General features: G+C 45.0%; 1 protein-coding gene across 1 annotated transcript in view; it reads right to left on the bottom strand.

Moving 5' to 3' along the window:
- prmt9 (protein arginine methyltransferase 9) overlaps positions 1–12,492 on the bottom strand; it is a 49,711-nt gene extending 37,219 nt beyond the window's left edge. The window contains exons 1-2 of the mRNA XM_067992232.1: positions 12,388–12,492; positions 2,039–2,275 (exon numbers count right to left, since the gene is read on the bottom strand). Of these exons, the coding sequence (XP_067848333.1) occupies positions 2,039–2,275; positions 12,388–12,407 (257 nt within the window). The 5' untranslated portion in view covers positions 12,408–12,492. The remainder of the gene's footprint in view (positions 1–2,038; positions 2,276–12,387) is intronic.
- Between the last annotated feature and the right edge of the window lie 637 nt (positions 12,493–13,129).

The raw sequence follows: 13,129 nt of genomic DNA, 5'->3' as shown, positions 1-13,129 counted from the left end.
CTTAGGGAACTTACAACTGACAAAGAGAATACTTTCATCCCATGAGTCTGAGCTGTTTTGAAGTCAAGCCCAATTGTTTTTAATGTGAAATATTACATCTGCTTCCATCAATGCAAATGCTGTAAGTACATGTTGAACTGCCCAGGATGCATTTGCACAGAAATGCACAGAAAAGTTTTTTTTAAAATAAAACATGAACATTATAAAATAGCTTTGGTTCAGAGTGGTTCATGATACAAGATAAGCTCATTGGAATAATGAATAACATAATTGGCTGCAACATAAGGAACTGGGCACAGTTCCTTGTCTGTTCACAAGACAATAATATTATTTTCTAAAAACAAATTGTCCAAAAAAGCATGACCTTTTGTTAAAAAAAAATTGTAACTCGCTCTCCCTTCTCTTCCCACGTGTATAGTTTGTACACTTTCAAAATGTTGACAATATTAAACAATCAGTTATGGAAAGGGTGCACAATTAAATTTGGGTGGAGACCTCTAGTCTAAGAATCTATGAAAGGGTTTAACCTCAGCAGCTATTCCTTATCACAATGTTGCTTTGGCATGTGTTACTGAGTTTCTTAAAATAAAAGATAAGTATGTATGTTTGGGAGTGGGGGGGGGGGGGGGGAGGGTGTTACTTTACACTACAGGACTACTACCTCCAACTGGGTACGGTTAAAAAAAAATCCTATATCTGAATTAGCCAGTTAATTGAATCACCTGCCCTAAATATACAATTACTTCATTGCATATCAGATTCTGTGCTGAATTAATATAATTTTCTACATCAGTGTACCGAAATTAATATGCAGTTATCTGAATTATTCATTTATCGGAACTGTTGGGATAAACACATCCTATAGTATTTTGCGTCCCCCCTGGAAACAACTCAATTTTCTGCCTTGACTTGGAGAAGAAGACCAGTAAACTGATGTCATTAAGTGCTCATGAGGATATCGTACTGACTGACATCCTTTCCCACCACTATTCCAAGCAATAAACATCTGTTTTAGCCAAGGACCCCTGCGTACTTTCAACCAGTCTCAAGTGACTCATTATTAAGGAACATTAAAGTTGTTTATTTTAACTGCCGATTTAAAAGCTCATGTTTTTTCAGATTCAAAGCCGGGTAAAAAAAAGGACCCAAAAAAAAGATAAATTCAGAGAAAACCGGCAAAATAGTCCACTATTTTTTGAGCATCATTAAAACTCAAAAAAGCACCACATTAAGAAAAAGGTACAGTTAAGCTAAATGGCAATCTACAATTATTTACATTATTGAGCCCTATAAAGTGGTGTCTGAACAAAGAGCTATTTTTAAAATATCCAATTTCATTGTTCATTCCTCATGCCATTACCATAAGATCAGATCGATCATTGGCACTTTAAATTTTAGATAACCAGACATCTAGGGTGTACATGCAAATAATGGGAGCTCTGTTACAGTAGCTACAAATATACAGAATGGGCTCAAAATTCAAAGCATGATGGACTGCACATGGAGGAATGGTAGGTCTGTTTCCTCTTGCAATAATTGCAGTAATACTCATGAAAAAGTATAACTGTGCGTAAATTCCTTGGGGTACAATGTTTTACTGACTAATGTGAAAAGTTCCACTTTCACCATAAAATGATTTTTTGGTTGTGTCCAAATAAAAGGGCTGTAGATGTTTTCCTTCTCGTTTTGTGAAGTTGGAACAGTCACACCTAACCTGAAAAATAGTGTTGCTGTCTTTCATTTCTTTTTCTGCCAAAAAGTTGGATCCAGAGATGCATGCACATTGCATGAATGATGTTAGCGAGGTATGTATGGCACATATTGTGCATACTGATGTCATGGATGTGATTCACCACATCTCTTGATCTGTTTTTTGATAATGAAAAAACACACAGGGAATTTCAGACATGCTACCTTTCATTTCTTCCCAGTTTGGTACTTTGCCCCTCCAAATCCCGTCTTTATAGTATACATACATAGACACATATTATATACACACACATTACATCAGAACCACATGCAGGGAAATTCCACAGACCTGAGAATGCCAGTTCCTGTTCCAATATCCAGAACAGATGTGCAACCAGACTGCACTGCTTTCTGGATTGCTCTTTGATAGGCAATATTCCTCTTTTTATCATTCAGCATTAAAAAATGCCAGCGCTCCACTAACCAGTTGGCGACACGATAAAAATTCTCCCTTGCATCTGCACAGTCAGGATTGAGCTTGACAGCTTTGTGGAAATAGCCAGCAGCTTCATCTCGGAACCCCATGCTGCTCATAGAGAGAAAAAAAAGACAAACCAGAATTAACTTTCATTTTTGGGTATATTAACTTTCAAAAAAGACATTTTCTATATTACAATGACTTTATTCATTAAAAAATAATTTTCTATTAACTATTATACCATGTAGAATCAATAATAATGCTGTAACTGGTTTTGACGGATCAGCAATCTGTACGATGTTTTGTAGCAGTAGCATAGTCATTTCAATTTCAAAAGCAAAATACTACGGATACTGGAAATCTGAAATAAAAACAGAAAATGCTGGAAATACTCAGCAAGTCAGGCAGCATCTGTGGAGAAACATGCTGATGACCCTTCGTCAGAGAGAGCGGTGTCGCAGGAGGCACTACCCTCGCCACAGGGTCTACAGACCAAGGCTCAGCTTCCTGGACCTCTCTGAGGAGCAGTGCATACGGAGGCTCAGAGTCAGTCGCCAGGTAGTTGCGGACATCTGCAGCCTCCTTAATGCCGAGCTGCTCCCAGCTGGCCCGAGCAGCATCTTCTTACCTGCCGCTGTCAAAGTCACCGCTGCCCTCAACTTCTTCGCCTCTGGATCCTTCCAGGGTGCCACCAGGGACATCATCGGGGTCTATCAGTCGTCTGCACAGAAGTGCATAGGGCAGGTCACCGACGGCTTGTTTTTCAGGGCCTCGCACTATATCAACTTCCCCATGGATGACCTCAGCCAGATGGAGAGAGCAGTGGGATTCCACGCTGTGGCTGGCTTCCCACGGGTGCAGGGTATAATCGATTGCACCCATATAGCAATATGAGCACCTCTACACGAGCCAAGACTGTTCATCAACAGGAAGGGCTATCACTCCATCAACACTCAGCTCACCTGTGACCACTGCAAGAGATTTCTTCACATGTGCACTAGATACCCTGGCAGCTGCCACAATTCCTTCATCCTCCAGGAGTCCAACATCCCGCTCCTCTTCCATGCACCAAACATCCGCAAGGGCCGGCTCCTCGGGGGCAAGGGATACCCCCTGCACACGTGGCTCATGACACCTCTGAGGAACCCCACCACCGAGCAACAGCGTCGATATAACGACAGCCACATCGGTACCAGGTCTACAACTGAGCATGCTATAGGGCTGCTCAAGATGTGCTTCAGGTGCCTTGATCGTTCTGGGGGGGTGCTTCAATACGCAACAGAGAGTGGGACGCATTACAGTAGTCTGTTGTGCCCTGCACAACAAGGCACAACAGAGAGAGGTGCCGCTGGAGGAGGCCCCATCCACATCTGCCACCCATATTGAGGAGGAGGAGGAGGAGCATGGACAGAACAACAGCTCACCTGGCTGCTCGTGAGGCCAGGGAGTCACTGATATGTGAACGGTTCTCCTAACATCAGACAGTGTGAAGAGTCCAGTCCTCACCACCTGGACAGAGGAGCGGCCACACCAGCCCCCTCCCCCGCTCCCTGCACAAAATAGTCGTGCAACTACACATACACCCACTGTAGAGTGACCCAATGGGTGGCATCAAATATGGGTGTTCATGGTGAACCTCATGAAAGGGACTTATTGCACAAGCCAGTCAAGAATGGGCATGACGTGGCAGTAGTGGTAATAATAATATTTATTGTGAGTGGAAAAAAATCAAACATAAATAAAAAACATGACAAATGGTCAAACACCTTTGTGCACACAAAACCTTTGCCGTATGCTTCCGACTACTCCTATGTGGTTCTTCCCCTGTGGCTGCAGCAGAGGTAATGGCAGGTTGCTCTTGGTCATGCCATTACCGATTAGATGCTTTGGGCCGACGCCCTCTGGGTTTCGGTGCCCATGAGGGCCCCTCCAAAGACCGTTCCACCTGAACCTATGCAGGGGCAGACTCGACCACCTGGAGAGGGGGCAGCATTGCGGGTACTGGTTGAGAGGGGGGCAACGGGTGAGATGTGGAAGCACTTTGAGTGGCATCGACACTTCCATGTCCCCTTTCGCCATCATCCCTCTCCTGGACCAGGCCGACGTCACTCCTTCCACCCTGCTGGACGACAGTTTGGTGGACATGTGTGAAGCCTTGTAAGGTCAGTCCTAGTGTATCTGCCTGCCTGTTTAAAGCGGCAGAATGTTGCTCACCCTGAGTCCGAAGGGCCGTTGTCAGGGCCTGAATGGACTCATTGGTGAGCCGTGCTTGAAGCTCAATGGAGGCTAGCCTTCCCTCCATCGCAGACATTCCCACACTTATCCGCAACACTATCTCAGAGATGCCCTCACGTCTCTGTGACAGTATCTCAGAGATCCCCTCCTGTACCTGTGCCACCATTCCACTCATGCAGGAGTTGGACTCCTCCATCCTCTACGCAATTGTGGAGAGTGCGCGTGGCACCTGTTCCAGCACTTCGCAAATGTGCTGCTGCCCCCCTTCGATCATTCTCCTTTTCATGGATGGCCCCCAGGGTTCAGCATTTGTGTCCAGCTGAGCTGAGCCTGGAAAAGAATGCTCCCACTAACGCAGACTCTCCACAGCTGCCCCTGCCACCAGTGTCTGCTCGTGCTCACGTGTGTGGTGACTCACCACCTGCAACCCCAACTAAGTGAGGACGGGGACCCATCAAGGTGTGTGTATCTGCACTGGTGGATGGCTCGCTCAGATGTGACAGTGCCCCTCAGAGGCTGGCAGGTCCTCTGAGGAATCGCCCTCCGCCGTCGCAGCAGTCGCTGAAGGCCCTGCAAGAGAACAGAAGGCAATATTAAGTATCATGACAGATGTTGAGGTGCTGAAGATGGTAAGGCATGTTAACATCACTTGCTATTGTGAGTGCTGAATGTTAAAGTTCTGTCACCAGCCGTTTGTCGGGTGGCAGTCTCGGCCTCCCCCATGGACAAGCACTCGAGGGGGTGGCTCAATTCGAGAGCCTCCTGCTCCGCATCCGTGAGGACGACCTGATGTTGCGGCCCCTCTCCGGTCTTCGCCCTTTCCCGTGCATTCTGGGCTCTCTTCTCCTATAAGGGGAGAAAGTAGAGAGGTGTGAGTGAGGGATGGTGACCTGGCCAACTGCTGAATGCACTGGTTTGGGTGAGGCTGACCGTGAAAGAGATGCATCAGAGGGTGAATATGCGACAGAGCCATGACATTGTATGAGGACTGGGTTGAGTGGTAGTGGTGGGATGAGTACAGGGGAGGTGAGTAAGTGCAGGTAAGTTGAGGATGAGGTTTGAGTGGGTGTGAGGAGTGATGTGATATAGTGTTGGCAGTGCAGAAGGAGTTGTGGGGTGGGGGTGGTGATGTGGAAGACGGAGTGTAGGAGAATGAGTAAGTGTACTCACTTTGGCTGACCTAGTTAGGTCATTGAAGCGCTTCCTGCACTGGATCCAGCTGCGGGATACGTTGCTGCTGTTGACCTCCTCTGCCACCTCGTGCCACGCTTTCTTGGTGGCAGAGGTATGCCACTTCCTTCGTCCGCCGGATAGAATATCTCTCTCCTCCTCCTCATCCCATCCAGTAATACCTGGAGTGAGGCATCATCAAACTTGGGGGTAGCCTTTCCCCTGGGCTGCTCCATGCTGCTCTTTTGGTTGTTTGCTGCAGGAGCAGCATTGGAGGACTGCCCCTTATAATAGGGCTCCTCCAGCTGACAGCCTGTGATGCGGGTGTGCAGTCCGCCCGCTGCGCAGGTTTCCAACGAGAAACCTGGAAGCCAAGGTAAGTGGCTTCAATTTACCCGCGATCGCGTAGGGAATGCATCGATTTACTAGGCGGGTTACCCACGCGCCCAGTCGCCCCCCCCCCCGCTGCCAACCCATCTCCCTGGTATTATCGGGGTCCCAGAGTCTATAGCTGACAGGTGAGATGATGGAGAAGAAGGTGGCGACTGTCTCTGGTTCAGATGTTTTTCTCTTCCATCTCTCCCTCTATTCCAGTGTTTATATATTTTGTCCAGGTTTACTTCCTTACCACTTGACAGCTGAGATTTGATCCGCATAAGCATATCAGGGTGATTTTCTTTCAAGCCATTTCGTAATTTTGTTTTTATATCATTCATAAGGCTGAAGCCACATTCAGAATCAGCACTTGAAGCTTGAAATGTGAAATTATCCACTTTGGTAGGAAGAATAGAAAAGCAGAATATTTTTTATTAAGAAATGTGGTATTTAGAGGGATTTAGATGTCCTTGTACATTTTGTTTTTATTCGTTCATGGGATGTGGGTGTCGCTGGCATGGCCAGCATTTATTGCCCATCCCTAATTGCCCTAGAGAAGGTGGTGGTGAGCAGCCTTCTTGAACTGCTGCAGTCCGTGTGGTGAAGGTTCTCCCACAGTGCTGTTAGGTAGGGAGTTCCAGGATTTTGACCCAGTGATGATGAAGGGACGATGATATATTTCCAAGTCGGGATGGGGTGTGACTTGGAGGGGAACGTGCAGGTGGTGTTATTCCCATGCTGCTGCCCTTGTCCTTCCAGGTGGTAGAGGTCACAGGTTTGGGAGGTACTGTTGAAGAAGCCTTGGCGAGTTGCTGCAGTGCATCCTGTAGATGGTACACATTGCAGCCACGGTGCGCCGGTGGCAAAGGGAGTGAATGTTTAGGGTGGTGGATGGGATGCCAATCAAGCAGTTGCTTTGTCCTGGATGGTGTCGAGCTTCTTGAGTGTTGTTGGAGCTGCACTCTTCCAGGCAAGTGGAGAGTATTCCATCACATTCCTGACTTGTGCCTTGTAGATGGTGGAAAGGCTTTTGGGAGTCAGGTGGTGAGTCACTCGCCGCAGAATACCCAGCCTCTGACCTGCTCTCGTAGCCACAGTATTTATGTGGTTGGTCCAGTTAAGTTTCTGGTCAATGGTGACCCCCAAGATGTTGATGGTGGGGGATTCGGCGATGGTGATGCCGTTGAATGTCAAGGGGAGGTGGTTAGACTCTCTCTTGTTGGAGATGGTCATTGCCTGGCACTTGTCTGGCGCGAATGTTACTTGCCACTAATCAGCCCAAGCCTGGATGTTGTCCAGGTCTTGCTGCATGCAAGCACGGACTGCTTCATTATCTGAAGGGTTGCGAATGAATCACAGAAAGTTAATACGCAGGTGCAAGCAATTAGGAAGACAAACGATACGTTAGCCTTTATTGCAAGGGGGTTGGAGTACAAGAGCAAGGACATCTTGCTGCAATTATATAGGGCTCTGGTTAAAGCACACCTGGAGTACTATGTACAGTTTTGATCTCCTTACCTAAGAAAGGATATACTTGTCTTAGAGGGGGTACAACGAAGCTTCACTAGATTGATTCCTGGGATGAGAGGGTTGTCCTTTGAGAAGAGATCGAGTAGAATGGGGCTATATTCCCTGGCATTTAGAAGAATGAGAGGTGATCTCATTGAAACATATAAAATTCTTAGATGGCTTAACAGGGTAGATGCTGAGAGGCTGTTTCTCCTGGCTGGAGAATCTAGAACTAGGGGGCATAGTCTCAAGATAAGGGGTCGGCCATTTAGGACAGATATGAGGAAAAATTTCTTCACTCAGAGGGTTGTGAATCTTAGGAATTCTCTACCCCAGAGGGCTTTACTCAGTCGTTGAGTATATTCAAAACTGAGATCGATAGATCTTCGGACACTAAAGGAATCAAGGGATATGGGGATAGGGCAGGAAAGTGGAGTTGAGGTAGAAGATCAGCCATGATCTTACTGAATGGCGGAGCAGGCTCGAGGGGCCGTATGGCCTACTCCTGCTCCTATTTCTTATGTTTTTATGATCCCTAAGCAATAAAACAGTCTTTAACTACTGTAAATCAGTGGTCCTGATAATAATACATTCCAACATCCCGATTATTTAAAAATTCTTAAAAATACTATTGCGGGAATCCTTAAAAAATACACTTGCTTCTTGAATGAGAAAAAAACAAAATCACTCAATTTGTTTGACAACTTTAAAAAGGAGTATTAAAAGGGAATGTTATGCCTTTTAAAGAGAGGCGTTTTTTGTTTGCAGAGATTCACACATGCACAGCTCTGTGAGCATTGCCCCTTTAATTAACAGCTTTGCGGCAGCTGAAGGAGATCGGGGACGGGTTTCGGAGCTGGAATTAGGCCAATGAGCGCAAGCCCCGGGCTATCGTTCTGGAGTGGAGCGCGAACGAGCTTGTGGCTCTTTCTGTAGATATAGTGCAGCCTCTCTCAAACAGCTGAAATTGTTTCATGTTTTATTTGATTTTTAAAAAATCAGACATAGAATTTTCCCATTATGTGTAGACTTGGACCTCCTGGCTATTACCGCTGTCCAGCTGTGTAGCGCAAACAGTACCTACAAGTATGCAGTCCATCCCGAGTCCCCAAGGACCCTTTGTTCGATTTACGTTGATTCCAACTCAGTCGTTTTTTTGGGTTCTTACCGCTGTTTGCAGCCGACATTTTAACCTGTATATAATTCAGATTGTACAGGAACCCACCCCACTCCACTTCCTTCCAGCTGGGACTCCTCGGGACTGCGCGTTGAATAAAACAATATTGCATCCATCAGAACGGTAGAGGGCTTAGTGTTTATAGAAAAAAAGTAGAAAGCCGCTCAATTAGATTGGAGAGGCTTCAGGTAAACCATGCTTTAGGCCCCGAGCTTTAAAACATCTACAAATGTCAAAAAAAGGTGTATTGAGAGCAATAACAGAAACCACAGGTGCCAGGACAGCGTGGACGAAATGAGGAAGTGTGTGGCACACAATAAACTGCTGCGCGGCCATGCACACGCGCAGCTTAGAGGGAATAGTGGTGTATAACGGGCGGCAATCCACAACCGTCCGTGCCGAAAGTTAAAATTACCCCCACTCTTTCCGGTAAATTAGTTTATTGTTCACCCAAGGTACACTACCTCCCAGATTACTTTGTAGGCAAGGTCAAGTTTTGGTTCACAGGAAGTCCTATGCGCTGGGCGTAAGCGAACATTATTGTAGCATCGTAAAATCTCTGCTCATTCAAAGCTGGTATCAGAATTTTATATGGTCATTGTTTCTGCATCAACGTGCAGCCTCTTGCTGGTGCGACTGTTACTTTAAGTTTAAACTCTATCTGAAAACCACTTTGGCTCTCTTGATACCCCAGTGGGTAAATCGCACGCATCATTAAATCGTGGGTGTTCTCCCATGATTTAATTTTAATGGATGGAAAATCGTGGGGAATATACCTGCAATTTCCCAATATGTATTCCCGGAGGTTAAGGCTCTGTGCCAGGAATACACTGTGTGCCTGGAATCTACCCTATGGTGCAGTAGTAAGCCAGACAGTTCAGAAGGTCCCAGATTCTATCTCTAGTCTGTTCTGCATTAGGTGATGTCAGCCAGGAGCGCAGCGTAGAGTACAATTTATCTCCAAGCCCTGTGGGGGCGGTGGACTCATCTCAGGTTGCTATCCAGAGACACCAGCTGGAAAGTTCATGCATGAGAACATTGGGAGAGGACAGAATTGGACTCCATTGCAATGCCCATATTCACTATCTAGGCTCACACATGAAGACTAGCCACTTGGATAAGATATTACAAGTTTGCCAGTGCCTGTGGAACTGTGCCCCAGCCAGGACCTCCAAGATAGGTGGATAGAGGGGTGTAGAGGTGGGAATTTAAAAAAAAAACTTATCTGTATTTAACCAGCTTATATAGTTAATGTTTTCATTTTAAATAATTATTGATTTATTTAGTTACAGATTAGTGAAGGGGGAAGAGTAACTCATAGTAATAATGAGTGAGAAGTCTGCATTATTACCACTCCGATGATGGCTAATACCAAAACCTGTAAGGGTAAAAGTCAATATAAGCACATCTCATTCACTGTTGTTCAAATACAGCACTGCAAAGTAAAAGGAGAAGGCTTAATATAAAATATCAGTATTTCAACTGTTTATTATTCAGCATGTATTATTTGTAGCTACTGCAAATGAGAGAGAGAGAGAGAGACCCCACAGTTGGAGTATTGCTTGCAACTCTGGGCAACTCATTATAGGAAGGATGTTAGAATTCTACCAGGAAAAAGATTTTTGGCAAAAAGATCAAGAAATTGTGGCTTCCAACATTGGAACAGAGAAGGTCAAAGGGAAATCTCAAAGATTTTCAAAATTAGGAAAGGTTTTGAGAGGGTGAATAGTAAAGCATTGTTTCCATTGCTGGGTAAACATGTGCGCATGAACTCAGGATTACCACAAGAATGAAGGGATTCAAATTTTCTTCAAAAAAAGTGTTTAGAACATGGAATGCTTTACTACAAGTGGCTGCTGAGGCAAGGACCATGGTCCCGATATTTGCGGGGAGGGTGCGGGGGCGCGCAGTAGCATGGGGAAAGCCCGTCAAGGCCGGGGCGGAGGGGGGGGCGGAGGTCCTGCCGAATTTAATGGCAGAAGGGAGGCGAAAGGCTTTCTTGAGGGGCCGGGGGGAGCACTTCTGCTTCTCCTGGCCCACAAGGAGTGCTATAAAAAGCACTTACCTTGCGGAGCCAGCAGCTCCTGCCTCCCTTACACTGCCAGGTTTCGCGAGGTCTGGGAAATCCGGCAGGCAGCAGTTAAATTTAAATCAGGCTCACGATTGCACTGTTGGAGCCTGATTTAAATATGTTAATGAAGTGTCCTGTGTTTCAGAGGCAGAACGCTCGCAAGCCTTGAAACCAGTTGCCGTAAAAACAGCAACAAACCTGTACGCAGCAGGTTGGGGACACGTTCCCCGATTTTAGGGTTAACTCCACCCCCCCCCACCCCCACCAACCTCCTTCCGCCCGACATGAGGGGGTTAAAATCAAGGCTTATGTCATTTAAAAAGGGAATTAGATAAGTATTTGAAAAGGAAGAATATCAAAGGATAAAGAAAGACTTCCACTTATATAACACTTTTCACAACCTCAGGACATCCCAAAGCGCTTTACAGCCAATCAAGTTCTTTTGAAGTGTGGTCACTGTTGTAATGTAGGAAATGCGGCAGCCAATTTGTGCATAGCAAGGTCCCACAAACAGCAATGAGATAATGACCAGAAAATCTGTTTCAGTGATGTTGGATGGGTGATAAATATTAGCCAGGACACCGGGGAGAACTCTCCTACTCTTCTTCAAAATAGTACCATGGGACCTTTTATGTCCACCTGAGGGGGCAGACGTGGCCTTGGTTTATTGTCTGATCTGAAAGACAGCACCTTCGACAGTGCAGCACTCCCTCACTACTGCTCTGGAGTGTCAGCTTAGATTATCAATATCAAAGTATATTGTCAAAGCACAGGGAAATAGATTAGAGTAGATAGTTCCAGTTAAGGAGCCAGCATTGGCACAGGTTCAGTGGGATGAATGTCCTTTTATGCTGTAATCTCTATGATTCTATATGTAAAAGCTGCCTCTCCTGACCGATACTCTGCACTGCAGACCAAGAAAGTCCCAAGTTTGATCCTGGTCTGTGCTGAATTAGCTGATCTCAACTGGGGCGATAAGAGGGCATTGCAATGGGCACCAGTGTACCCAGGTTAGAAAGGGAGGGGGAATAATCATGGTGCCTGCTTCTAATCTCTATCCAGTGGACTCCTCCTGTGGCTCAGCAAATTTATCCAACAAGTGACCGAGCGACACAGACAAAGAAGCTCCCAGATTCAACTGTTGATCTCAGTTAAGGAAATGGAAGGGACACAACAACTGACCTCAGCATCTTTTGGTTAAGAAGGGAAAAAATAAAAGAAGCCGGTGCTCTGATCACTATCTTGCAACCCATACTAAATGTGTTCAAATAAGGTCATTGGGTGAGGTTCAGTTGTGATACTCACTGCCGTCGAATAACATGGCAACACATAGTCAAGGATCAAATTTTAATAATGCCATTTGGGCAAGATACTGGAGGACAACCATCACCCATAGAACCATACAACAGGAATTTTTTTTTTTGAAACTCTCTATCTTGTTGCAAAGTTCACGTTTGTGAATGTCAGATGAGGACTGGATTGGGCTACGGTGTGATGACGCTTATGATTGAACTCACTAATACTCACAGTCCAAGTTCCCAGAATTGAATGTGGCACTTGGGTGGGCTTTGAGGAGGAGGGGAGGACACAGTAATGGTTGTTAAGGAGTTTTATAGAAGTTGCAACTTATGACCATTTAATATAACAGACATTCAAATTTAATTGGAAAATACTTTCACAAACCTAAATAAATGTTCTCCCATACTGTTCCATATCACTTCATTATTGGGGTAGAGCTCCAAGGCCTGTTCGTAGCAGTCAAATATATCCTGAATCCGACTTAAAGAATCAAGTTCTTCTGCCCATTTAAAAAGAGTTTGTTGGAAAGATTCCTGTAATTTCAGAGATAAAGACAACAAAGGTAAAACACATCAAGAGAAAAATTTAAAACAAAGCCAGATGCAATAGGTCAGATTGAACAGCAGCACTCAGAGCTGGTCCTATTTCTAATCAGTTATTAAACTATTGATGGCTAGACAAGTGTGTTGAAATTCAGAACATAAGTTGCATCCCTATTTTATGGTGGTCATTTTGGTAAAATCCATTATTGTTATATCATGCGACTACCAGGATGATAGAAGGTAAACAAGTTGGACCTTGGTCTTTTCTCATCTAGCAATTCCTATGTTCCAAAGGGAAGAAGGAGCGACTTATAAATTTAATTTTAGTGTCTCTTGTTGAGAGTTGGAATTATCTCACTGAAATCAAAGAATTCTACTCCAGTTGTACACAAACAGACTTTGATCAAATAGCCCTTGACAGCCCATTCTCTAGGCTAATACATGATGTCAAACTCTTAAACATAAATATTTTTATTATTTAGTGCCTGCAGTAACAAATGAATGTCTTAGTTCTTTTCATTTTCTTCCATCTTTTGAGGATTACAATAATAGTGCTGCACCAAAATAAACAGCATAACTATAAT

Source organism: Heptranchias perlo, chromosome 1 (assembly GCF_035084215.1).
Source record: "Heptranchias perlo isolate sHepPer1 chromosome 1, sHepPer1.hap1, whole genome shotgun sequence".
Taxonomy (NCBI): domain Eukaryota; kingdom Metazoa; phylum Chordata; class Chondrichthyes; order Hexanchiformes; family Hexanchidae; genus Heptranchias; species Heptranchias perlo.
Note: the sequence above shows the minus strand (reverse complement) of the source record. Positions and strands in the feature narration are given on the sequence as shown.